The sequence below is a fragment of the Lampris incognitus genome, chromosome 2 (genome assembly GCF_029633865.1).
Source record: "Lampris incognitus isolate fLamInc1 chromosome 2, fLamInc1.hap2, whole genome shotgun sequence".
NCBI lineage: Eukaryota > Metazoa > Chordata > Actinopteri > Lampriformes > Lampridae > Lampris > Lampris incognitus.
This window is the reverse complement of record NC_079212.1, coordinates 133277641-133302899: the sequence shown is the minus strand read 5'-3', so window position 1 is coordinate 133302899 and position 25259 is coordinate 133277641. Positions and strand designations below refer to the sequence as shown.

Genomic DNA, 25259 nt, shown 5'->3' with positions numbered 1-25259 from the left:
TCCCAAACTCAGTATGCATTCCAGCTTACTTGTCAAGCATGCAAGCCACACAGCAACTACTGCTTTTGGCATGAGATACCATGACAATTTGTACCGCAACAGAGCAAATAAAATGTATGACATATGTATTAAATACACATATCATTACGTGTTTGCATGCTGTATAGGACTCAACATTACCACCGGCGTAATTTCTTGTGGAAAAGGTAAAAAAAAAATTCTTTTTTAAAAATGACAGTGATGTATGCAGATATATTCCTGAAATGAACTTGAACTGCATGGCTCGAGTTACATCGGTATGGTGACCTTAATTTGTTAGTCACACGTCCGAGACAAGGCAGTGGAATTCTATAGTCCTCTGGAGACGGATCAGACAAGGTCTTCACGGGTGACGGGTTTGAGATATCAAAGGCAGATTTGGTTTGATTATAACGATACTGTGACACTTCATGAACCCCCCCCCCCCCGAGGACATTCCCTTTTCACCTGACATGCTCGAAGCTGCAGCAGCAATTTCAGGTTTAGCCGCAGAGATTCGGAGACGCAGTTCTGGCAGAGATCCGGTTCCTGCAGAGGAACGCTTCAGGAAGGCGAGCGCTCGCCAACATAATCTGTTTGAGTCTGTCAGTACTTTGTAACGAAGGTTAGCTGCAAACAAACCCCAGTGTCTGCACAATATATCCTGTGGTATAAACAGATGGACTTTGAAAAAGACTGCCTTTATGCCACGGCAACTTTAGAAAGGAAAAAAAAAACATCAGTGGAAAAAGGTGTCTGTTAAAAGCTATTTAAATATCGCTATTTTAAAAGGTTTTGGTGGATTGTGTTTAAGTTCAGGCTAATGTAGGCCATGAAGAAACACAGACCAACATCTGAGGTAGTTTGCTTACCACTTGGCCAGTATACTCCCCCCCTTTCCCCCCTTCCTCTCTCTCTCTCACCCCCCCCCCCTACACACACACACACACACACACACTCTCTCTGTTATTTCCATAGTGGGCGGTGTTCTGCAGTAGTCTCACCTGCACTGCCTGCATCAGTATTGTTCTCCAGTTCTCCTGGGACTGTCAGGGGGACATGGACTGGAGTTGCTGCTTCAGGAGTCTCAAAATGGCCTTCTGAGTCAGAGCTGTGGTAACCAGATAAAGGAAAAGGACGAGGGAAGAAGGGTGAATTATTTTCTGTTTCATGTTCAGCACAATGAATTGTGTTCAGATTATGCAGTTGAACCTCTTTGTGGAGCTACAAACATTTAACCGTGGTCAAAATAAGATTCATCACTCGAGAGATGATACTGAGGATATATAAAAAACATGTAGCGAAATGTTTATTTGTAAGTCTTAAGGGAGATAGACAGTGTCCCACGTCAGAAAAGACACACCCTGAAGATGGAAAGCAAGGTCCACAATTACTTCTTCCCTATAGTATCTGACTACACAATGAAGATGTGTTTTTTTTGTTGTTTTTTTTTTCGGGGCGTGGGGGGTATCTTGCTTTGTTTCTGAATTACTTCAGTGACAATAGGATCTGCAAAACATTTACACACAATTTTAGACAATAAAATAGATCAATCCATCCATCCATGCATTGTCCAAGCCGCTTATCCCAACTGGGGTCGCAGGATGCTGGCGCCTAGCCCAGCAGTCATTGGGTGGCAGGCGGGGAGACACCCTGGACAGGCCGCCAGTCCAAAATAGATCCATCCATCCATTATCCATCCATCCATTATCCAAACTGCTTATCCTGCTCTCAGGGTCACAGGGATGCTGGAGCCTATCCCAGCAGTCATTGGGCGGCAGGCGGGGAGACACCCTGGACAGGCCACCAGGTCATCACAGGGCCCACACACACACACACACACACACACACACACACACACACACACACACCTACGGACAATTTAGTACGGCCGATTCACCTGACCTGCATGTCTTTGGACTGTGGGAGGAAACCGGAGAAATGTGTGGGGGGGATGACGGACATATGCCAAGGACTCGGTCACTTTAATTAAACAGCCCAATCTAATTTTTTCTTATGTACAACCCGAATAGGGTAGGGATTTTGCAGAATACCAGTATACTTTCTATACTTCTTTGCCATTAAAAAACAAGTTTTCCTTGATGAAGAAAAAAAAATCATATCTACACCAGACGACATAGCAGTCAATATTGAAATCCCAGCATTCCTGAAGTTATTTAGCAGCCCCAGCACCCCAGAAACAAACTTTTAAGGGGTTTTGATCGTTCATTGTACCGTATCACTTCAGCATACAAGTAGACTCCACTTGACCACGTAACACATTAAGCTTTTCTACTTATGATCTGAGATGATGATAACTGTGTGCCGTCAACATACTGTTAACTGTGAGAAAAATATGAACAACCCTCCAAATCAGTGCATTAGCCTAAAGGGTGAACAGTAAAAAAAAAAGCTTGGTGTGATGCAAAGCCTGAGGTGACAGTGTTGTCACCGGCAGTGCTTTTTTGTGCGTGCTTCTCTGTGTATGTTTGATGATTACATCATTATACCAACGTTTACCTGTCTGCAGTGCTGCAGAGCACATTGTTTCTCTAAAACCACAGAAATGAGGAAGGACCACAAGGGCTTGGGGGAAAAAACCCTCTCTTTTTAAATACTGAAACCAAAAACACTTCCCAGTCTACAGACAGGAACAAAAAAAACAAAAAGCTGAAGCGTCACCAGAAATGTTAGCTATGTTCCAAGGCAAGCGAGATAACACAACTCTTGATTTTGGTTTTCGGTAGAGATTCCCTCTACACCAACCACGCGCTGTCAGTGGAACAAAAACTAGGCAGTGAATCTGACGCTGGGCTCTCTGCTTTCTTTCTCTTGGTATGTTTCATCAAGTTGCATAATAATGTTGACTCTGTAACCCCGCAGGTGAAAAAGCACAGCACACACAAGGTACACATTCTTACACAGACACGTGCTTGCAGTCGCACACATGCACACACACACACACACACACACACACACACACACCTCCAGACGGCATGAACCACACTGTCAGTAGTCTAAAGGCTCAACTCTTGGCAGAACACTCGCCTGCAGCCTTGAGATCTCTCCTCCTCTTCCTCTCCTCTTTCTCCACCACTGCCTTCCTCCCTCTCCTCCTGCCCCTCCTCATCCTCCTCTCCTTCGCCTCCTCGCACCGCCGTCCATGTCCATTTGGCCCATGACACGGGTGACAGCCAAGACATCGCTTCTCTTTCCGCTGGTTCCTCCTCAGTCTGTTGATTCACCGGTTGGGGAGACTGGCCTGGTATCCAACGCCGTACGGATTCTCCTCTCTGCTTACCTCCTTTAAGTATCCAGCCTGCCGTAGGTGCTCACATCTTCCGAGACACCTTTTCTCGCAGGATCCTTCTCTTCATTTCAGTAACAGGTCCCCCATTAAGGGAAGAAGCCGCTTCCTTTTTGTTTTCAAGGTTTCTCAAGATGACAAAAGGCTTTGGCTGCCTTCTTCCCTCTCACTCGGTGTTATTTTTTCCACTCACGCGCCTTCTCCCTCTGCATCAGTGGATGAATACCACAGCTCTGATCAGCTGGCCTCCAAATTTCTGCTCTCACTCTCCCCCCCCCTCTCCTCCCCCCCTCCCCCTCCATCTAAGGGGGCCAGTCCACTGAGAGAGAACACGGGGGAGGCAGGAAGCTCGTGGCTCACACGGATCACAACTTCTGGTTGAGGCAGATGGGCGAGTCTCCCCCGTGGTTTGAGAATGGTATCTTCCTCCCTTCTACTCTGAAGCCAAAGGAGGGAGAGAGAAAACAAACAGAGGAGGAGGAGTGGAGCAGATCTGGTTGGGGCTCCACGTTTTACAGCCCAGAGAGAGGCAAGGAATGTGGGGCCAGAGTTTAACCCTTGCTGCCCCAAGGCTGTTTAACCATTTGCTTTTGGCCTCATCCAATGACAGACATGCAGGACTTGAGGAACCAGTTCTGTTACATCGCCTGAAGACGACTTGACTGTGGTCCAGTTTACCTAGGCTAATGGTTCAAAATGACCTCTAATGGAGGATCTATTCCTTACAGACTGCTATAAAACAAAAAGGTGTAGCATTCGACCCAGATGTATATCATGAAAGAGAGGAGGTGAGGAAAGAAGACATTATTATGTAATCTTTACCAACGGTGCCCCGAAAATGAAACATGCCTGACAACCCCCCCCCCCCAAAGCCGGAGAAACTCTCTGTTTACTGGCACAGCCGATGCTGCTCAAAATACCGACTGCGTTCAGTGAATTTCGAAAGAGCGGTGCTCTGTCATGTGGTGTCATGTAGACGTTATTTGTGTTATGCCTTCCAAGACCTGAGCTGTGTCATATTACACAATAGTCTCTCTTTTTGGTATCACTGTTTATACTTTACTCCGACTATAGTGACTCAAGAGTCTGGCTTGTGACGATTTGCAAGAACAAAACTCCTCCCAAACTCCCATGGAGGAGGAGAGACACATGTGCTTCAGTTCAGCTCAGAGTTTCCACAGTATAGTCTAGACCTGAGAGAGGGTGGAGGCCCTCACACCGCCTACTAATTTGCTATTTAGGTCCCGTGAAGCTTGCAGCTGGGGAGAGGGCAAAGGGAATGGCACACTTTGATCATGTGCTGATATTAGTCAGATCAATAAATAAATAAATAAAATAAACCCCGATATAATCACATGGGTCTATGGTTCATGCCTTCACTGTGGTGCAGAAAGACCCCACGAAGCGAGCAAATGTCCCCTTTTTTAAGAGGCATCACACTTGCCACTTTTCGAGACTACTGTGGCAGGATGGGGTCCTTCTGTATTGAAGACTTATCAAGGTAGAAGATTAGTTTTGTCCTCCGACTTGCTAAATTTGACGATAACAAACCGCGTTAGTGGTTCTTCGTCAACTCCTATATAAAGAGGGTCGATTAGAAAATAAACAAGGCCACAAGAAGAAAAAACAAAAAACAACTTCAGCCTGCACATCAAAGTAAACATCAAATGGGCTTATTACCATAATTATGTCTCATAAACGGTCTGTCTTGTAAACTGGGGGCACGTTTCGGTGGGGAGCGCGTTGCATCTTTTGTTTCCATGAATTTGATTTATAATAGCCCATCTGCACGTATGGTTACCGGATGTGGTGGTCGGGGTTTAGTGGGTTATGTAACCGCTGTCAGAAAAAAACGGTTGCAAACACTTCTACCATGAAAGCATCTGCGTCTTTAAGTACACGTTCAGAACATGTTTACAACATTTTGGCTACAATTTTACTCCTAATGGCACCGTTCTTCAACTTCTCTTCTCATAAGAATGATGGTGGCACTGGCACAGAGAGACTGCTTTGACTGTTGCTGTTCTTACTTGTCTAAATATGGCAACGTAAACATCAGAAGGAACAGTGGAGAGGCTGTGTGTGCATGGTGTGTGTGTGTGTGCTCATCCAGACAACAGACCACCCATTTTCATAAGGCTGCCAGACCACCAACTACCACCAACATCACTACCACGATTGGCGCTGCTCAACAGTCTGGCATTCCATTGTGTAACTCATGCAGTGCTGAATGTCGAAGGGCTCAGATTTCATATGCAGTGAGTGGAACCTGAAAGATATTTTAAAGTCCCTCAAGCTACAAGAAATATTCCAACTGTCCCCATTCTCTTATCCTAAGTTTTGGCTTTGCCAACTCCACAACACAACACATCTATGCCTTTCTCAGCAGGGATGATGATGATAACACATCAGCGTTTGGTCTTGATGTAAGCCTGGCTTCACATCCAGCAACATTTTGCTGCCTTGGCTCTGATTTAATATGCAGTGGCAACATAGCTAACAAATCTGAAAGAAGAAGAAGAAAAAAAGACGTGCTGACTCAAAATTTGAGACTAAGGGGAGAAAAATAGACTTTATTCAAATTGGGGAGGACAATACTCATCCATTATGTAACAGCCCTCTGGAGCCAGGGACAGGTTTTGACAGATAGAATGGGGTTGGCAAATGGTAAGCCCCACCAGATTGACTGTGCCTATCTAAGATTCAAGAACTTGAAAAATACAAAAGAAAGGGTAAAGTAGGGGAGAGGGCAAGAGATCAAAAAGGACAGGAAGAAGAGAAGGAAGGAAGTGACTCAAAGCGAAGTGGTGTTACCATGAGAAAAATACTGAGTGCACAAGGAACAAACCAACGTTAGGGCTAACACAGGGGTAAACACTGATATTGACAATGATAATATGTTTAACATCTTAATCTTGCAGCATCTACAGTGTCCTATATATCAGCCTTCTATTGTTTTTATTGTTTTGTTTTTTTACCAAAGGGGTGTTGTGAAGTGCTGCAGTAATATCGAATGTTATTCCGCGCCTTGCATTTACTTCAATATGTCAAACCTCAAAGACACCGCTTTACTGCTTTAAAACACAAAGGGAGGAGGGCAACACAAGTGTTCAGCAAGAATAAGCAAATGAAACTCAGTTTAGATTTGCCATCAGAAACGAGGTTGTAGACCACATCCTTACAGAGATAAATGTGTTTATGCTTTGTAATATAACCTTGTGTTTTCAGAATAACACTCTGTGTTTCAGTGTCATCTAGTGGCAACACATCTTATGGCACCTGGTCTATCTGTGTGTCTGTAAAGCCCCATAGTGTGTCTAGGGTAGAATAAAACTAGTATTACTCAACTTCATAATGGCCCCATTTTTGTCCATTAACAGTTAAAAAAAGCATCACACTTTCTAAATAATAATACATGTGAGATGAAAATATTCCCAGTACTTAAAATCTATTTGTGATGTTACCATACAAGACATAAAGAAGCATTAAACACCTCACCCATGATAAGGATTGATCAATTATTTACTTACATTTGCTTACACTGAGTACTAACGTGACATATTATGACCTATGACATGATGTTTCAGTATTTGCCAGTATAAAACAGCTTGGACTAAGCTTGAACAAAATGACTGTACACAAATAATTAAGTCGAGGAAAGGAGAAATAAAATTTGCATAGTTGTATAGACATCAGCTACAAAGAACAGTCTTTACTAAGCTTATGTACACACATAAGCTACAAATAACAGTCTTTACCAAGGGGATCTGCAAGAGACTTTGGAGTTTTATCATCAAGAGGAAATATGTCATGATGAAAATGGAAAGAGGATTTTAAATGGGAGAAAAAAAATCTTGCTTCAGTTACAATGGTCATAAAATGTGTTATGGACAGTAGAAAAGACAGAAGATATGGTGAGAGCTGCTATCAGAAGATTGCTGGAAATTACTTAAGTTGCATAAGAAGATCTAAGAAGACTGTTAGAGCCAAATATATACTTGATGTTATATTATCTCTTGTTTTAACTTGTGGCAAAGATTTGTACGGTATTCTCAACCACTAGGAGGCGGTAAGGCAGTGAGCAGGGCAGAGTATAATCACCTCCTCCAGCACGAAGAAGAAATGCTTTCGCAGTGACGTAATTAGTTAGCAAATGGCGGTCGTGAACACGGCGGACTGTAAACATTTCAAATAATACTAACCATAAATAATTATTGTAACATTCTGATGCTCACTAGAAAATGTACTCGGGTATGTCGGAAATGCAGGATGGTTACAAGATGTTTATTTTCAACTTTCAGGTTGATTTTCGAGAACGGCTGAAAGGACATCGATACCGAAGAAATCGGTATCGTCTGGAGAGACCACTCACCTGTCTGCAGCTAGCGTCGGTGAGTAGTGTACCTTTAGCACATGAACCTTTATATAGGGACTCGTTTAACTATATATTTTTTTGTATTTGAGTGCATTGTTCCATTATTTTGACAATGTCACTAGAATGCTCGCAAAATATGCTTGCTAATGAAAGGTAGCAGTGAATACTGTAGTTATAAAATGCAGTCGATTTACCATTTCGTTATGTAACATTACATACCTTTATATTTGTGGTGTATATGTACACATACATACACATACATATAGTTTCGGTTTGATGTTGTACTTAACATTGTTAAGTTAAATGTTGGAACTTAACAGTACCAAACAGTTCATTCATTGTGATGAACCTCAGTTGCATCCTTGAGTAAGATATTTTTGTATATTTTGTGATATATATCGATACTGTGTAAACTTAGCTATGATCATCATGGAAATAACATTTTCCATATCGCCTAGCTATATATTTGTGTCTGTGATGGAGACTCGGGACAATGGGGAAACAAAGGATGTGGATCCCGAAGTAACTGAGCTTCGCCTGAAAGTAGAGTCACTGAGGCAAGAGCTGGACACGTGCAGAGCAGAGCTGGTGAAGTTACAAAAACAACTAACCCAATCTGAGAGACTGCAGAAAAACACAGAGAGCTACAACGAAGACTTGAGAAAACAGGTCAGTTGTAAAAATGAAAGTTATGTCATCATTACTTGATAATCATAGTGACATTGACAAAGGCTGGTCCGTGTTTTGTGCTGATGTGTAATTATAGGTTAATCAGCTGAGTTCAGAGATTCATGAGCGGAAGAAGAAAGAGAAAGAGAAAGCTGACAGGGAAACTCAGACAGAAGAATACATCTGGACAGAAGCTGGTGAGTGAACCTCTGCTTGCTAAATGACATTGATTCAAATACATTATACTTATATATTGTGGCTTTAGCTTGATTAAAATTGTCTTGCTATCCATGTTTCTTGGCAGATTATTACAACTATTATGGAAACTATGGTCAAAACCCTGAGGCCACAGAATCTCAGGAAAATGTGTCCACAGCGGGACTGGATGCAGCAAATATCAGTAAAGCTGCAGAAGATTTGACATCAAACGGAGGGGCCTCAGATGAGACTGTTCAACCAGACAGTAACAACACAAGCAAAGCGGAGGTGTGTCTGATAGGACATCTAATGATAGTTTCCACCAAGAGTCCTTCAAATTTCCCTGATTCCAAGTAATTATACATATGTAGACAGTGACAAGATAAAGGTCCTTTTCAATTGCTTGGAATGATCTAACTATAAATAAACAGTGAGTTGTCCCTTTCAGGAGGGTGATGGAGGATCCATTGCTGACATCCTGAGGGCCACTGCTGAAGAAGCTATGACGCAAACTGGTTTTGTCTTTGATGAGACCAGTGGGATGTACTATGATCACAGCACCGGTTTCTACTATGATTCGGTTTGTCAATAACTTACACAAGTTTGGGTACACCTTGCCTTTTTTTGAATTTTTCAAGAAATATTTTTTTCTCTTGTTACTTTTCAATTCAGTACGAAAGCTGCCAGCAAAGGCTTTGTTTACATATAAGAGCTATTTACAAATATTTCAGGTATATTTATGGAACACTCAGCTTCATATTAATCGATCTGTAATTCTTATGGACAAACAGTAAAAAAAAAGCAAAAAAAAAATCTTCACGACTGCCTTCAGAGAAATATCTACCATGTACCGCTGAGCTCTGTGGTCAGTTGAGGACAGGTTAAACACCGATCATGAAGGCTAGACAGTTTAATGTGTTTTTCTTCTCAAGGATTGGTGCATTTTGGCCACCTACTTATCTTTCTGACCCCGTTGGACCCAGGACTGTCTTTTCTCTTACGGCAGTGGGCAGCAAAAGGAGATGAAAGAGTTGTGCACACTGATACATTATTCTGACGATATCCATTTGTCTCTTACTGTTATTATCCTCTTACTGTTTCCCCCCCAAAGAAATATCAAAATTTTATTCCAAGTCAATTTGCTGAAGTTAATGTCTGCTGCCTTGCAAAATATTTGTTGTCACAGTTTACAGTGAAAGTTTTCAAAGTTGTACAATTCTGTGCCAGTTTGACTTTATAATGATTTTCTCTACTCCTCAGGCCAGTCAGCTGTACTATGATGCCAACACAGGCATTTATTACTACTATGATGCAGAGAGTGGGCGATACCAGTTTCATTCCAGAATAGAAGTGCCCACTACACAGACTACTGTAGAACCTTGCCAAGACAACAAGGCTGCTGAAAAGAAAGGCAGGACAGGGAAGAAGGGTACAAAGAAAAGCTCCCACCAAGACGAAAAGGTATATAAACAAAGGATATATTTAACTGTTTATGAGTAACACACTAATACTCTCACTAGAACTAGCAAAATACATATTACATGGGCATTGTGTTCATTTTTTGATGGATTTTCTGCTCAGTGGCTGACAGTTGGCTTTCAACCCATTGGTCCATAAAAATCACGAGAATTTATCTCTTCACCTCTCAGGCTTCTTTATTGGTCTGTCTTCAAGTCGTCTCAGTTGTATTAAATAGACTGTTAGGTTTTTAAATTTTTTTTAACACTATTCATTTGACCTAGGTGCAGGAATTGCCTAAATTATTGGCCAATATGAAGATTTCCTCTTATTGGAATACTGCTTCCCTAGAGGTACATGTTTCACATTGATTCGCAGAGCCTTTTTACATAATCTTAATGTCGTGAAATATTTAGTTTTTGTTAGAAAATATTTTAATTAGTTTTTTGTGTTTGTTTCCATTTTTTATTTAACTCGTATGAAAAGGTAATCAGGACTATTTTGGTCAGCCCACAGTATAATCCCTTCATTCCTCAAAGATTTAGTATTGTCAAGTTTCAGTAGCATTACCCAGTGCAGCCATTCCAAGGATTTGCTCAAAAAAAAAAAACCAATCATAGGTAAATTTTCAAGTGCTCCTCTGCAAGATGTTGGCCTTTCTTAGTGCCACGAATGTTTTTGAGGGCCTCATCAAACGTCATTGAAGACTGAGACCTTTGTAAGAAAGCCCTGGAGAACCATACCAAATCTATAAAGCCAGCTTGTCTCCTGTTTGTGGAATTCCCTGGAGTTGTTAATCTTAATTTTAAAATATTTGGTGACAGAACTTCAGGTCTGACAGTACCAAGTTGGAAGAAGAAGAAATTGAGTGGGTTGAAAAGCAATTACCAAAGAAGAGCAATAAATCACGAAAGCAGAGGCAACGGTCTCGCAGTCCAGATGCGGCTCCTCGACGAAAACACACTTCAAAATCTCACCAGGACAGCACCAAGTCCTCATCCAAGAGGAAAAGGCAGAAAAACAATTCACACTCCCCTGATAGGGGTAAATCAAAAGAGAAATCCAAGTCGGAAAAATGCAAGAAGAAAAAGAACTGCCGAAAATATAGCGATGACTCAGAGGGGAACAGTGAGCCAGAAGAGGGTGAGATCACTGAGTCAGAGGGAGAGAAGGAGTCCATCCTTTCATCCTCTTCGTCTTCCCCTTCCCCTCCTAAAGACAGTACAGAGTCTGGGATGGAGACTGAAAGTCCAGAAGGTGAGAGAAATGGCAGTGTTGGAAGAAAAAAAAAACTTATTGGGCTCTTCCCATTAAACGTCTTCCTTAAACATCATAGTTTTTATGAGCTGTCCATCCCCTGCAGCTTATTTGTCTAGCTCACCACTTCTGATGCAAGATGTGAGTCTTTTCAGCAGAAATATTATGCTTATTAGATGCACTTTCTGTTGACAAAACAGACTCTCAGTTTAGCACAATCAAGCTCAAGGTGGCCATCATGTTCTAGTCAAATGCAATGTTGACTTTTTGTTTCTTCTTTGAAGTCAAAGACTTTTGGCCGCCCTGTGTAAGAGTGACAGTGGTCAGATCTCCAGTTCTCCAAGTGGGTACGCTCTTCATAATCACAGCGGACTCTCCTGCCACCATTGGCAGGTTGGTATTACTTTCACACTTCATATGCGTAAACACGAGGTCAGTCTTCACTAAACGCTTCCCTTTAACAAAGGGTACTGCTCTATGTTTGCACAGTCTTACGACAAGGGACCAGCAAAAAAAAAAGAAAAAAAAAAGCATCAAAATCCACTCTGAGCTACAGGACTTGAGCAATATGATTTTCATGTTTTTACTAAACAGGAATAAGTACACATTCTATAATTCTGTAATAACACAAAAAATGGGGCAGTTAGATCATTCACGAAGTTGAGAATGAAATGCATCAGATGAATAACTTGAGAGTGACATGATGCTTCTTTTTGTTGCAGAAAAGAGGATATGGACCATGCAATTAGGATACCAGAAATGGGGGTCAGCAAGGTATTCCACTGCTTGTTTTCCCTCAGTGAGGCTTTAATGGGTCACTTATTTACTGTAGGAATACTTGTGTTCATTACCGTGTAGGCACCAAACAACAATAATTATTTAAGTATGAATTGTTTTTGTTTTTGTTTTTTTGTTGTTGTTCCAGTTCCATGCTAAAGTATTCTTTGACCTGAGCCAGCAAAGCTATATGCTGGTGGACCAGGGCAGCCAGAATGGAACAGTCATCAATGGCAACAGAATCTTGAGTGTCAGTAAAAAAAAGAAAAGAAAGAAAGAAAGACAGTAACTAAGAAATAGAACATCAGGACTAATCAAACAATACATTACATTTCTATTGTGGTTCATTACCCACAGCCTAAAGCCAAGTGTGAGCCTTTGGCCCTGACGCACGGTGACGAAGTAAAGATGGGGGAAACAGTACTGTCCTTCCATATACACTCCGGGACTGACACTTGCGATGGCTGTGAGCCTGGTCAGGTGATGGCTCACCTCAGTAAACACAGGAGAGAGGAGAGGGCAGGTGAGACCATTAAGACCAGAGCACTTTCAACAGTCTGGTGAAGGGGCTCCCTTTTTCCCCTCACTGGTCTTGTTTGTCAGTTTGCTCACATGTTGAAGTGTCAAGAACAAAGAAAGTGATAATTCATTCTGAAATTAACCATTTGATTAAAGGCATACTGAGAAGGACCCCCACCCCCCAAAAATAGCATTACTTACAGCCCTTAAGTAGTCAGTCTCGGTGTTTGCAGAGACCATGACCTCTTGAGAGTATTTCTTGTAATCTGAATGTTTGGGACATTTCTAGGTTGCCAAGCTTTTGGCAGTGGGTCTGTCAGTCAACACTTGCAACCAGTCCCACTTGTGAGGGTGTGATTCTTTTAGCATTCAGTGAGTGTGCCAGATTGTTACGAGTGAAATGATATCTAATGGGTAAACACAGCCCCTAAAAAACAGAAATGAGGTGAAATGCTAAGCAGACGGTGCTCACTCCTAAACGGAGTGAACCCGGGGCTGGCTTTCCACTGTTGGTGAGCAGTAAATGACAGGATGGGGATAAAAAGAGTTGTGGGCTTAGCATCTCGTTGAGCAACGGAGGAAGGGCCACCGTTTCAAACTGTGTTTACAAGCCACAAGTGGCAAAATGCTAATCACTATGTCTTAAAAATGTTTGTTTTTAAGAGGTTCATGAGCTTTGAACTTAGACCAACTGGTCTGTCTTCCGTTTTGTTTTGTTTTTCCACCTTTTTTATGTACATAAAGGGGAGTGTTGAATTTTGTGACTTCCTCAGAAAACCCAAACTTAATTGGGCATAGCAGCTACTTTGGAAGTAAGTGAACATAGACACTAATAATTATCGCAATACAATAAAGCACTAAACAATAATAATTTTTAAAGGAATGCCTGATCTGCTATTTATTTTCTTTATCATGGTACAACTAACAAAAATCAGTTTCTTTTTTCTCACCACACCACCGTCTTTTGAGTCCAGCACCCAGGACTGTAACTAATGGTTATTTTCATAATTGACAAATCTATCTTGTATTTTTTCAATTAATCGATTTATTATACTGTTAAAAGTCAAAATATACTGATGAATGCCGTTCTTAAGTTTCCAGAGTTCAAGGTGACCTTTTAAATGTGTTTACCTAGTCTGACAAACAGCCAAAAGAAACCTCAAGTATTCATTTCATAATGATACAAATTAGAGGAAGGCAAGCAAATTTTAGCATTTATGAAACTGCAACCAACACATTTTTGGTGTTAATTAATGAATGACTCAAATGATTAATTGACTAAAAAAATTGTAAACAATTAATTTTCTGTCGATCGACTAATTTATTCAGCACTACTGGCGACTAGTGTCACCACATTGAAGGTGCTATATATATGAGATTTCGAACATTAATATAGCAGCAAACTATTTGCTATGTAAAGCGATAGTGGAGTAATGGCGTCCTGGTCAGAAAAATGAAGTCACATTCCCTTGTTAGCTACCGTTAGCAGGGTAGCTAGCAAGCTAATAATTACGTACATGGCTTTAGGTCACTTGGCAGATCGAAGAAATAGCTCCTTACCAAGTATTCCAACTGAACTGAATGAAATAATAGCCAAGAACACGGAGGGAGGGGGAGATTTGTTTTGATTTGGTCTGAGATGCTGGTGCTGAATATCGTACATAGCACCTTTAAGTGAAATTGCCTGCTTCACCACTACCAACTCCAGGAGTTTTGCTCTGTGTCTCAATGTGTCTTCCTTTTGAGCTGGTAAAATGAAAAGATAAACTTCACTATTATTCATTACTGCTCTTTTACTAGACATTGGTAATTGTTATTTGAACTAGTTTTTGTAGTTTTGAGCTTCAGCGAAAATGTATCTTGTCATATTACCCAAACTCATTTGCCATTCCACAGCATCCCATCTTATTAAAGTTAATTTACTTTAAAATAACTTTGCTTTTACAAAGGCCCTACTCCAGCCAAAGAAGACAAGGAAGCACTCAGACAGAAGGAGCTAAAGCAAATGAAGGCTAAGTATGGCCTGCAGGTAAGTGCTATCAAGACCAGCAAAACCTCAATACAAGTTTTAATTCCCTTTTCTCTTTCGGTACCCGGTCATCTCTGCCTTCTTGTCCCTCTGTGAACAGAGCAGTGAATATGAGGAGGCCAAAGCCCTGAGGAATCCCAAATACAAGGACAGAGCGGAGTCACGAAGACAAACGGTGGGCAGCGAGGGTGTTTTCCAACGAGATGATGCCCCTTCTTCCGTTCATGTGTAAGTCCACCATTCAAGACTGAAACTTAATAACAAGTAAGGTTATATAATGGCCGTTTTTCCAGTATATGATGTCACAAAATCTTTGATTTTTCTAAAGGGAGATCAGTGAAGTCAACAAGGGGCGCAAGATGTTGGAAAAGATGGGCTGGAAAAAAGGAGAGGGTCTTGGCAAAGATGGATCTGGAATGAAAGACCCAGTAAGACCATTCATGACAATCTGGATCAGCCTTTGATGTGGATGAAAATTTTATTGGATGTGTGTGTGTGTGTGTGTGTGTGTGTGTGTGTGTGTGTGTGTGTGTGTGTGTGTGTGTGTGTGTGTGTGTGTGTGTGTGTGTGTGTGTGTGTGTGTGTGTGTGTGTGTGTGTGTGTTTGTGTGTGAGAGAGAGAGAGAGAGATGGCCTGGTGGCCTGTCCAGGGTGTCTCCCTGCCTGACGCCCAGTGACTGCTGGGATAGGATCCAGCATCCCTGCGACCCTGAGAGCAGGATAAGCAATTTGGATAATGGATGGATGGATGTATATTTTTAAATGAAATGAACCTATATTCATTCTTAATTCTTTTTTTCTTTTTTCTTTTTTGTCCCACTTGTCCCTTTTCTCCTTTCCAGATTGAGTTGAAAGTCAGGAAATCCCAGTCTGGTTTGGGAGCTGGCACTACCATGTCTGTGGAGCATAATTCTCTGACACGACTCAAAACTCAGAAGAACTGGGAGAAGGCCCGGGAGAGGTTCGCGGACTCCTGTCAGGCTGACGTACCTCTAAAGACGCACAAGGATAGGTCGCCCAGATCCTGGGTTAGAGCAGAGGAGACTGAGGCCAAGGCCACGCTCACGGTGTTTGATAGCGACAACCAAACGGCTCCCACTAACACCGACTGAATAGGTTGTATGTGCATGAGGTTGATAAGTGACCAAGTCATGCAATAGCTGCAAATGACACTAAGCAGGGATTACCAGACAGTTCTTCTTTCGGCTTGGTCCCTGTTTCTCAGGGGTCGCCACAGCACCAATGGCGGTCATTGTTAACCCAGGCCTCGACCGATCTGGTATGGTCTTGTCAATCCGCATGATTTGGTAAAATTTTATGTCGGATGCCCTTCCTGACACAACCACTAACCCTATGGATGGGGGCACAGGTAAAGCACTGGATGCCACCCCAGTATTCACGTCCATGCCTGTCGCTAAAGTAAGCGGTGATTACCAGACAGTTACTGTCCAATATTTTTTTTTTTGCTATGTCAGCTTATTGCAGTTTTACCTAGCATTTCTGACTCAGTCTCCAGCAACCAATTTTCCAGATATATGTAATAAAACTGATGATCTGTTGGCACAGTTAAGTTTGTTTTGATTTGTGTTTTTAGTACAGATGCTGAGATGTTAATAAGATTGTCTGACAGTCCAGTCACAAAAGTCCTTTTTAGACAACACTTGAACAAGTGGTAAAGCGTGATAAACACTTGACTGTTGTTTGCTGTCTGGCTAGAAGCCTTGTTGTCCAGTGCACTGCTGAATAAACTGGAGTTGTTCTACAGAGATCATCAAATGTGTCTGCCAGTATTCTCCCTCACCAAAGTGTCTGTGACTGTAGATGGAAACGGTCAAATGAAGAAGGACGGCTTAACAACAGTTTGTACATGACTCTTGTAGTCTAGCCTGCTGAGGGCAAAGCTGCTACTGTGCCTAAAGAAGACACGAATAGCCTCAAGCAAATATTTACACAGTGACGACACATTTCACACAGTGAGACTATGCTCTGGTGAGGCAACTGGATCCATTTTGAAAGCTTCATAACTGAGTTACATTGCATTAATTTTTCTTGGTACACATCAAGTGTCAAAACTGCTATTTTGAGTCCCATTCAATTTCATGATTAAGATCATATCCTACTAAAGGTGTGTTTCTTTAAATACGCAACCACATATACGTGCATACACTCGTAATGCCCGTCAGCAAATATACTTGACAGTATGTGGTCTAAGGTCGTATATCTTTTCATTTTGAGGGTGTGTGACTATTTGCACATGTGCATAGGCATACGCTTGAACAGAAAATATCGACCTGCCAATCACAACGCAAAGTTTAAGTTAAACTGAACCTGCAGGATGATGGTCAACACTAAAGCACAATATATTGAATGGTGTGCAGCTGATGTACTACATTTATTAATGCAAAAAAACCAAAGTTATCATATAGTGCTGATCAAAAAGGGTAGTCTTGTAAACCTGTAACGCATACAAACTACCAAAACATACGCGACAGTACTCAAACCAACAGCACTTTTGGACTTAAAGTAGCCTCATAACAATGTTGCGCAGGGGAAATTCAGGTCTGCACCCATACTTGTCATCTTTGAGCAAAACCAAAAGATTCGTAAGATAGGGTATAATTTTTGGGTGCACCGTAGAACTAAAAACAACAGGATCTGGATGAGAGATTTGACTCACGTGCTGCTATTTGTACTTGTCGTGTCGGCTTGACCACTTGACTTCTTCTGCTGGCTGAAAGAGCCACCCATTTTGACCTCTCCTGTGTCCCAACAAGGGAACTCCTGGGTCTACCTGACACCGCGTCCAGTGTGTGTGAATGTGTTGTGTGTGTTTCCTTCAGCTAATAAGCATTCTGTCTTGTACGGTGCTGACTATCCTGCTCGAAGTAGCACTGTAGTGTCTTGTGGGAGATCATAGATCAGTTTCTTGTCAGTTGGTTCACACCTCCTTTCCGTCACTCCCTCTCTTTTCCCTGCTTTCTCTTCCTGTGGCCGCGTTGTTAGATTTCCCCTCCCCTATGTCCTCCAGGTGGATAGTCTGCAATCCCGTGTGGGATCCGTTTGCATGGATCACTAAGAATTGTATTAATTAGTGTGTATGCATTGTTTGCATGCGTGGCCGTGTGAATGGGGACCAAGTCTCGGCTGTAAAAATAGTCTGCTGTGAGTCATACTGAGAGTCATGAGATAAAGAGCGATTTCATTCTGCTTTGTGTGAAGATAAAGGGAGACTTGGCTCCGAGAGATCTCGATCAACCAGTTCTTCTAACTGCGGGCCCTCTGCGATTCAGAGGAACACTCGGCTACTGTTCTCCACTGTGGGCTAATCACGACAGGTTACGGTTCAGTCTTTTTGCTGCGAGTGTTGGCCAGACAAATAAGACAGTAACTACGGCTGATGGCTGATCAGTTTCTAGATCTGTGTCATACACATGGAACACTAAGTAATCATTTAGGTGTCTCATTGGTTTTGGTTTTGGTTCATACTGTAAGATAACTTGTAGCAAATATCAAAATATTTGCTACAAGTCATCAAATTATTTGCTATACAGGCTTGGTTAAAAGAGTAACCAATACTCTTATTTGGATACTAAGAATCTACCTGTGATCAAAGTCGTTCTAATTACATTTTTGCAGTCCTTTACGATAAATGAAATTCATAAAATTTGCTTGATTTGTTTGTGTGTGAGTATACTCGTGCTCATCATCTCTTTTTACAAGCCAGAGGAAACAAGCTGTTTGGGACGTAAAGGTTTCCTTGAATCTGAAGCATCTTAAGTGACGTGACAGATGGACACTGGTAGCAAGCCTCCCTGATGTGTCAGTTCAAAGCTAACAGATTGTCTGGATCGTGTTCAGATGGCTCTCCACGTCCTTCTCATCTTGTGCAAAAATTAGGATGTGAGGATGATATGCTTATGAATAGTTGACCATGTTAAAAGTTTATCTTAATTTCCATCCATCCATCCACTATCTAAACCGCTTATCCTGCTCTCAGGGTCGCGGGGATGCTGGAGCCTATCCCAGCAGTCATTGGGCGGCAGGCGGGGAGACACCCTGGACAGGCCGCCAGGCCTCACAGGGCCGACACACACACACGCACACACCCATTCATACCTATGGACAATTCACCTGACCTACATGTCTTTGGACTGTGGGAGGAAACCGGAGCCACACTGAGGACGACCCGGGACGACCCACCAAGGTTGGACTACCCTGGGGCTCGAACCCAGGACCTTCTTGCTGTGAGGTGACCGCGCTAACCACTGCGCTACCGTACTTAGTTACTTTGTACTTAGTTACTTTGATATTAAACAGTGAAGTAAGTGGGACAAGCATCACATTTCCCATAAAGAACAGGTTGCATGTTGGCTGAGGCTTTGTTACTTCTGAACTGCAGTCAAACGGTTAAGAAATGCTCCTTCTAGTCAGAAGGGGAGCAAGTCCTTCACCACCAGTTTGGGAAGTTCAGTGTCTTGGTTGAACCTAAGAGGATTAGAGAGGGGAGGTCACAAATGTCATGAAAAAGTGGGTCCATGAAAACACAGGTACAACTTCTGTTGTGAGATCTGTTTCTGATCTGGTCAGCGGTTTCACCAGGAAGTCACCAGAAAACGACGCTACTGCGCAGCCGATAAACAATAACAATAACGGCAACAATTACCAACTTTTCTCTTGCCCCGCTTTGAGCATCACATAGCTCAAAGGCAGGAGGGCAAGGAGAAGTCACGCTCACACTGCACACCATACCTGTCCAAACACTCACACCCACACAACACACAGTATGAAACTGTCATATAGTTGCAGGTAAATATGTGTGATGTATAAAGATAATAGAGGAATTTTTCTGTAACAACGGTGTTATCTTGTAAGAATGCTGTGTGCATTTTGGAGTGAAGCAGGTTCTTGTTCACATTGCCAATTGCGAAGTGATTTCCAAATGAAAGAAAATGACTGTGTGCAGATAGTCTGCCTACTTACTTTACAGTATTTCGAGTTAATGAATATCATCAAATAAAAATATACTCCGTTGCTTATATGGATCTAGAAACCATTCTAAAATAGCCTAGTAGACCGTATGCAGTATCTAGATCCAGACATACCTATACTGTCTAGGAAGGGAGAGTTCAATGAAAACTCATTCTGTGTGACTTCCAGTAATGTGGCCACAGGGTTCCTGGTACTGAGGGAACACATCAGCTCCTGGGACTTTCTGTCCTCAGGTGTAGCCTGACACCTACTGGTGTACTTTGAAAGCTGTATCTTGATGTGCTATAGAATCTTTTTTTTTCTTTTGCAGATGACCACACTATAATAGTATGTTCACGGCGAGAGCCACTCCTTGCATAATTAAGCTATTCTCCCAACCTTAGAGCATAGAAAATTTTTGGAAAGCTTTCTATTATGGTCACGGGCAGGGCAGACCAGTATTGCAGGCATCGTTCATTGAAGTCTGTAATTTTGCAAAATAAGTCTCAAACACACGCCACTTTCAGGAAGAAAAAAAACAACACTGAAAAACTTTCCCAGCCCCTCAAAACTCCAGTCCAGAGTTGTAGGGGAGTGGAGTCTATTCCAGCAGTATTGTGTGGTAGGCAGGGAGAAACCCTGGACAGGTGGTCAGTCCATCACAGGGCCCCCACACACACATAACCAACCACTCACTCGCTCATTCATACCTATTGGCAATCCATCTACCATGGGTGTCTCTTTACTGTTGGCGCCAGCCAGAGCACCCAAAGGTGTTAATTTCATTTAACTGAAATGAATGTCAACGGCTCGTTATTTACTCTGTCTAATATGGTCTGGTTTATTGGGTGCTCAGAGACAGCAGAGCAGACCGGGAGTTATTGTTGTGCTTTGTAATGCCTCTTGGCTAATCACAAGTTGGTGGTCAGTTATGGCAATTAAGTAAAACAGCAGTGCAACAGAATGCAATCTCCGTGTACAGCATAGTCCATCAAACAAAGAGGTTTACTCTACAAATCCCACATCTGTGTCTCCTTAAGCTTACCAGTGGCTCCGTCTGTTTCATATCACTCCTCCAAGAGTCACGACCAGCCTCATCTGTGTACTAATATAAATATTCATTTCAATTCATGCAATCTTTGATTATATTTTAGATTCACATCCTGCCAGGTAAATTCCATTAACTTTGTATGGTTCAAAGGTTTAAATTTACCAAATGACCATCTGCAAAGCAGATTACATGGCGTATTTTAAGTTGGAACATGCATTCATTTTTGCCAATTCATTTATACAGTTCTTCGTAAAATGATTTGTATTAGGACCCACTATCTAACGAAGGCAATCATGTTGCTTTTGTGATGAATATCCAAACACATTTTATATGAAAGTGTAGGTTATTCTAATGTGGAGCGAAGGCCATTTTTCATTTACACTAAGCAATACTGGAAAAGTCGGTGTTTTCCGTTACACAGTTGAATTCAGTCGTGGCTTTCATTCTGAAGGAAGCAGAGGAGACCATGATTCTCCACAGCCAGACTCAACACAATGGGTTTTACCTTGGCTGAATCATGTTTGTCTGCTGCCCTCTAACTCTGTGGTCTAACTCCAGCCTGCCATTCCATTGAGAGGCAAGAGACCATGAGCAAAACGAGGCTGAGAAACAGTCCTGTGTTGATTCAAACCCCCACCCCAAAACACACACACACCATCACTTCCGTCTCAGCTGGCCCTCAAAGTCAAGCCTGTAGGACCCAATGTGCGAGCTGCCCCAGGTCAGAATGCAAGTCTTGAACTAAAATCATGTGTTTTGTGTCATCTGCTCCTAAAACTTATCGACAGATGACACAGAAAATAAACATGTCACACAGCGGATAATTGTGCTCAATATCTGCCTTTGTGTTTGGTGAAGGAAGGTCAGGACGTTGGGTTTAAAGAGCAAGTTGGCATTTGTTTTTGAAGCTTGTCTCCACCTACTCACATTTTGGAAAAAAAACGGTATAGATATAGAGGACGGTGGTGCAGGGCTGAAGGTGGCAGTGCTGTAGTGGAGCAACATGCCCAAGCTTCTCCAGAGACTTCAGTTGGCTAACGCCACCATGTCACTTTTCTACTCGCCTCACATTTCAGTGTAACGCACTGGACGCCATGTCGCCTACATCACATGGGTCTCAGCTTCTTCGATGGCCCCATGTTAAGTAGGCAATACGGAGGCAGGTTATTTTAATGTGCATTTTGTCCATGAAGTAAGAAAACATGGATTTACTCCCTCATAGTGGCTAGGTGATGCATCTTGCTTTTTACTGAATTTATCATGAGGGCAATCAGTTCTACCATCCTAAGCCCGTACATTCATATTTTCAGCTCCAAAAACATAACAAGAAGGTTTACTACCCCTTTAAGGGTTTTGGAAAGGAAGTGACAAGTCATTCATTCCTACTTCTTAGTTGATCTTGGCCAGCAGGAAATGGTTCCCATTCCAGCCACATTCCACGGTGAGCCAGTGTTAATCAACAAAACGTCATATTTTAAAATAAAATCAATGAAAAACGATCTGCATGCAAACAAGCTTTGTATAAAATGTTCAACAGATAGCAAAGGTTTGTGCTCGAAGCCTAATGGAAATACATGTTCCTGGGGACTATGGGTTCCTTTCTGCAAGTGACGCTTAGGGAACCACTGCTGAACCTCTTCCACCCGTCTTTTCCTGTTCCGCTGGCTGGGCCCGGGCCCGGGCCTCAGGGCGGGTCTCAAAGTGACCTCATCTTCCCAGAAAATCTCAAGAAACACAATTCGTATGACGAAACCTCCATGTCCAAAATAACAAACCAGTCAGACCAGATGGTGTTTACAGGAAAACTCTGGATGCATTTATTACATCAACAGCACTGCCGCTGGGCCCTCTGCACAAACTGTCCATTCAGCAAGGGCATCAGTCTGTGATGGCATTGCAGAACGTGTGTACAAGTCTGCAAACGCCAACATCCTGTTTATACAGCCATGTCCATGCAGTTCAGCGTGAAACCTCCACTGCATGGTTCTGAGGCCGAACAGGTTATCAAAGACATGCCATTTTTTTGGGTTCACTGTCAAATCACCAGGGAGAAATATGTAATCCTCCAACTTCGCTGCTGGTTCCTAAGTTCATTCCATCCAAATCTCTGTTTTTCCAATTCCTCCATCAAGAAGCGAATCTAATGTTGGCAAATGAGGACTTTATGTAACCCTATTAAGTCTATGCCACAATAGCATTAACAAAACAGATCCATTGCAGTATTACAATACTGTTCCCCCGAAAGTTGAAAACAACTAGAATGGCTCCACTGTATGTATGTATGTCAAATGAACAAGAGCATTGTGTTCCTGCAAAAAAAAAAAAAGAAAAAGAAAGAGAGAAAGAAAAAAGGCAAAGCCCCAGTTACAGTAGTGACCAGGTCTTTCAACAAGTCACAGAAACGTAAAGCCCACATGAGTCATATGACGTTGTCCAGAAGCCGGAGGATGTAAAAACTAAGAGTGAGGCATGCTTCTTTCTTTTTTTTTGCATCAACAAAACGTCAAGTTCACCTTGTATGGTCAGATGCTGACTGCCGTGCGGACACATAACGGTCCATGTAGCGGCACCACCTGACAGACAAACAGCCGCCACGCTGCGAAGAAGGAGTGTAAAGTCGTACCTCGGCTGCTCCTCACCGGACGGCCACCACGAGAACGGACTTTTCGGTTGTGTCACCCGAGACAAAGAAGGAATAAAATGTCCGGGTGACGCTGACGGGGTCGAGGGCGGCTGGCACAGTCGGTGTCGCCGCTTTCTGAATGAAAGCGCCCGTCCTCATCAGAAGGTACCGGAGACTTTTCCATGCGGCTAGAAAATGGGAAATGAACTTTTTTGTTTGGGCCCCGAGCCAGGACCCGAGCCGGGACCCGAGCGTATCTTAAAGACACAGGACCTCCCGACTTACATGAGAAACACGTGACCCGACGTACATGTTCGGCCGCGGCGCACCGAGCTGCATATTCACGTCCTTAGATGCAGCACAATGTCGAGAATAAGGGGTTTAAAGACAACTTTTGATTTAACACACGGCCACCGTCAGTACTGATTTTGATAGGAGTCATTTTCGACTGCTTATGTCTTAGATAAAGTAGCATAAACTCACGCCAACACTACGAGTTGCACGTTAAAAGTAACGGGAAATGCAATAGTAATATAAAGCTTAGAATAAAATCATAACGAGTTTATAAATGAGTGACTTCCTTCATCTGCTCTCTATATAATTAAAGTCAATCAAAAGACACGTTAAAGAAACCACACGCTGGGTCATTTAGAAATAGGTTGACCGCAGAGCTTGTTAAAAGATGTGAAATAAAAGTATCCCCCCCCCCCAGAAGAAAGTCATAATGACGATGAATTTCTCATTTCAGTATCTTTTTTACGGCCCGTAAAAACCTCGTGTTTATGAACTGAGACACGTTGCGTCTCCAGGGCAACCATCCGGGAGCTTTCCACGGCGTATTGGGGCCGGTGGAGGTACCCCAAAAAAAAAACAACAAAAAAAACAAAAAAGAGCCAGGAGAGGGGGGTAATATTCAGAGAAAAAACTCGAAATTTCCGAGATTAAAGTCCCAAATTTACGAGAAAAAAACGGGGGAATGTTTTTTCTTATTTTTTTGGTCATGGAATCACATCGCTTCACTTTGTTGGAGCAACCTCATCACACCCCAGACGCCTCCGCTTGCTGCGTATTATGCATGCACTGGATAACCAAATCAAATTATACTTTGCAATCGGATTTAGCAATAAGGAAATACTCGTGATTTTAACCCAGAATCACCATATTATCATAAGCATCCAGACATTGAAGAAGCATGGCCGTGAACTGGGCCTGTTCAGAAGAAAACAACATAGGAGACGATCGCTTTTGTGCATCAGGAACTACAATGCAATGGAGAGACACGATTGTAAACTACTAATAAGACACGTTAGCCCCTAACTAATGGGCCTGACCCTTTAGCTGAGCGGTTAGTGATGTCGCTTTGTGGTGCAGTACACGCCGCATCGAATCCCGCACCGAGCAAGAAAATAACCGGTTACACTGGTGGCAGCGGTGGGATCCGGAAGTGTGCAGATCCTCAGAAGCCTCTTCGGAGCGCGGGAAGAACAAAGCGCGAGGGCGCGCTTCCGGGGAGGGTGACGACTGTAAACTACTAATAAGACACGTTAGCCCCTAGCTAACGGGTCTGACCCTTTAGCTGAGCGGTTAGTGATGTCGCCTTGTGGTGCAGTACACCCCGTATCGAATCCCGCACCGGGCAAGAAAATAACCGGTTACACGATAAAACGGGACTTGTGGTACAGCAGGACACAATACGACGGATCATCGAATAAATAGATCCTCAAGGCGTGGAGCCCTTCAGCGTTGCACTGCCGCCACTGCGCTGATATTGGATTGCCTGAGGTCGTCTACCGATTTCTTTGCTTTTCAGTCTTTATTGTATATCCTATTGTGTACAATATTCAAAATTAAAAAAATGATAATTATAAAATGTAGACTAGACGTTTACTTACCAGTGATGAAGTGTTTGCTGCAGACACAAATTTGCTATCGGGGTGCCAAAGTTTTCACTTGGAGTCCTCCCTCCCAATAGCCCGAAGCCATAAAATCCGTCTTTTTCCCCTCTCCGTGT

General features: G+C 42.6%; 2 protein-coding genes across 9 annotated transcripts in view; one reads left to right on the top strand and one right to left on the bottom strand.

The window, feature by feature from the left end:
- tacc1 (transforming, acidic coiled-coil containing protein 1) overlaps nucleotides 1-23517 on the bottom strand; it is a 36595-nt gene extending 13078 nt beyond the window's left edge. Inside the window, exons 1-2 of one of the 4 annotated variants that reach the window (XM_056300336.1) lie at nucleotides 23249-23517; nucleotides 1023-1129 (exon numbers count right to left, since the gene is read on the bottom strand). Coding sequence is in view for 3 of the 4 variants with exons in the window: in XM_056300310.1 (XP_056156285.1) it covers nucleotides 1023-1129; nucleotides 3067-3221 (262 nt within the window). In the remaining variant the exon portion in view is untranslated. The other 3 variants (XM_056300328.1, XM_056300320.1, XM_056300310.1) reach the window with 3 other exon arrangements.
- aggf1 (angiogenic factor with G patch and FHA domains 1) lies at nucleotides 7474-16362 on the top strand. Of its 5 annotated transcripts, XM_056300358.1 has the most exons (17): nucleotides 7474-7503; nucleotides 7627-7716; nucleotides 8159-8369; nucleotides 8467-8566; nucleotides 8674-8855; nucleotides 9016-9147; nucleotides 9828-10028; nucleotides 10310-10378; nucleotides 10850-11282; nucleotides 11567-11675; nucleotides 12005-12056; nucleotides 12208-12309; nucleotides 12417-12582; nucleotides 14528-14607; nucleotides 14708-14835; nucleotides 14936-15035; nucleotides 15449-16362. In XM_056300358.1, the coding sequence occupies exons 3-17, from the start codon at nucleotides 8178-8180 to the stop codon at nucleotides 15716-15718; spliced, it is 2316 nt and encodes a 771-aa protein (XP_056156333.1). In that variant the 5' UTR covers nucleotides 7474-7503; nucleotides 7627-7716; nucleotides 8159-8177; the 3' UTR covers nucleotides 15719-16362. The 5 variants fall into 5 exon arrangements, with proteins under 5 accessions (XP_056156333.1, XP_056156323.1, XP_056156342.1 ...); XM_056300348.1 differs by having other exon boundaries at nucleotides 7474-7716; XM_056300367.1 differs by lacking the exon at nucleotides 10310-10378 and having other exon boundaries at nucleotides 7474-7716.
- Nucleotides 23518-25259: the final 1742 nt, after the last annotated feature.

Coding starts and splice junctions, on each gene's coding strand:
- aggf1 (XM_056300358.1), top strand. CDS start 8,178: ATGGAGACTCGGGACAATGGGGAAACAAAGGATGTGGATCCCGAAGTA. Junction 8,856..9,015: donor ACAACACAAGCAAAGCGGAG/GTGTGTCTGATA, acceptor TGTCCCTTTCAG/GAGGGTGATGGAGGATCCAT. Junction 10,029..10,309: donor GCTCCCACCAAGACGAAAAG/GTATATAAACAA, acceptor CATTTGACCTAG/GTGCAGGAATTGCCTAAATT.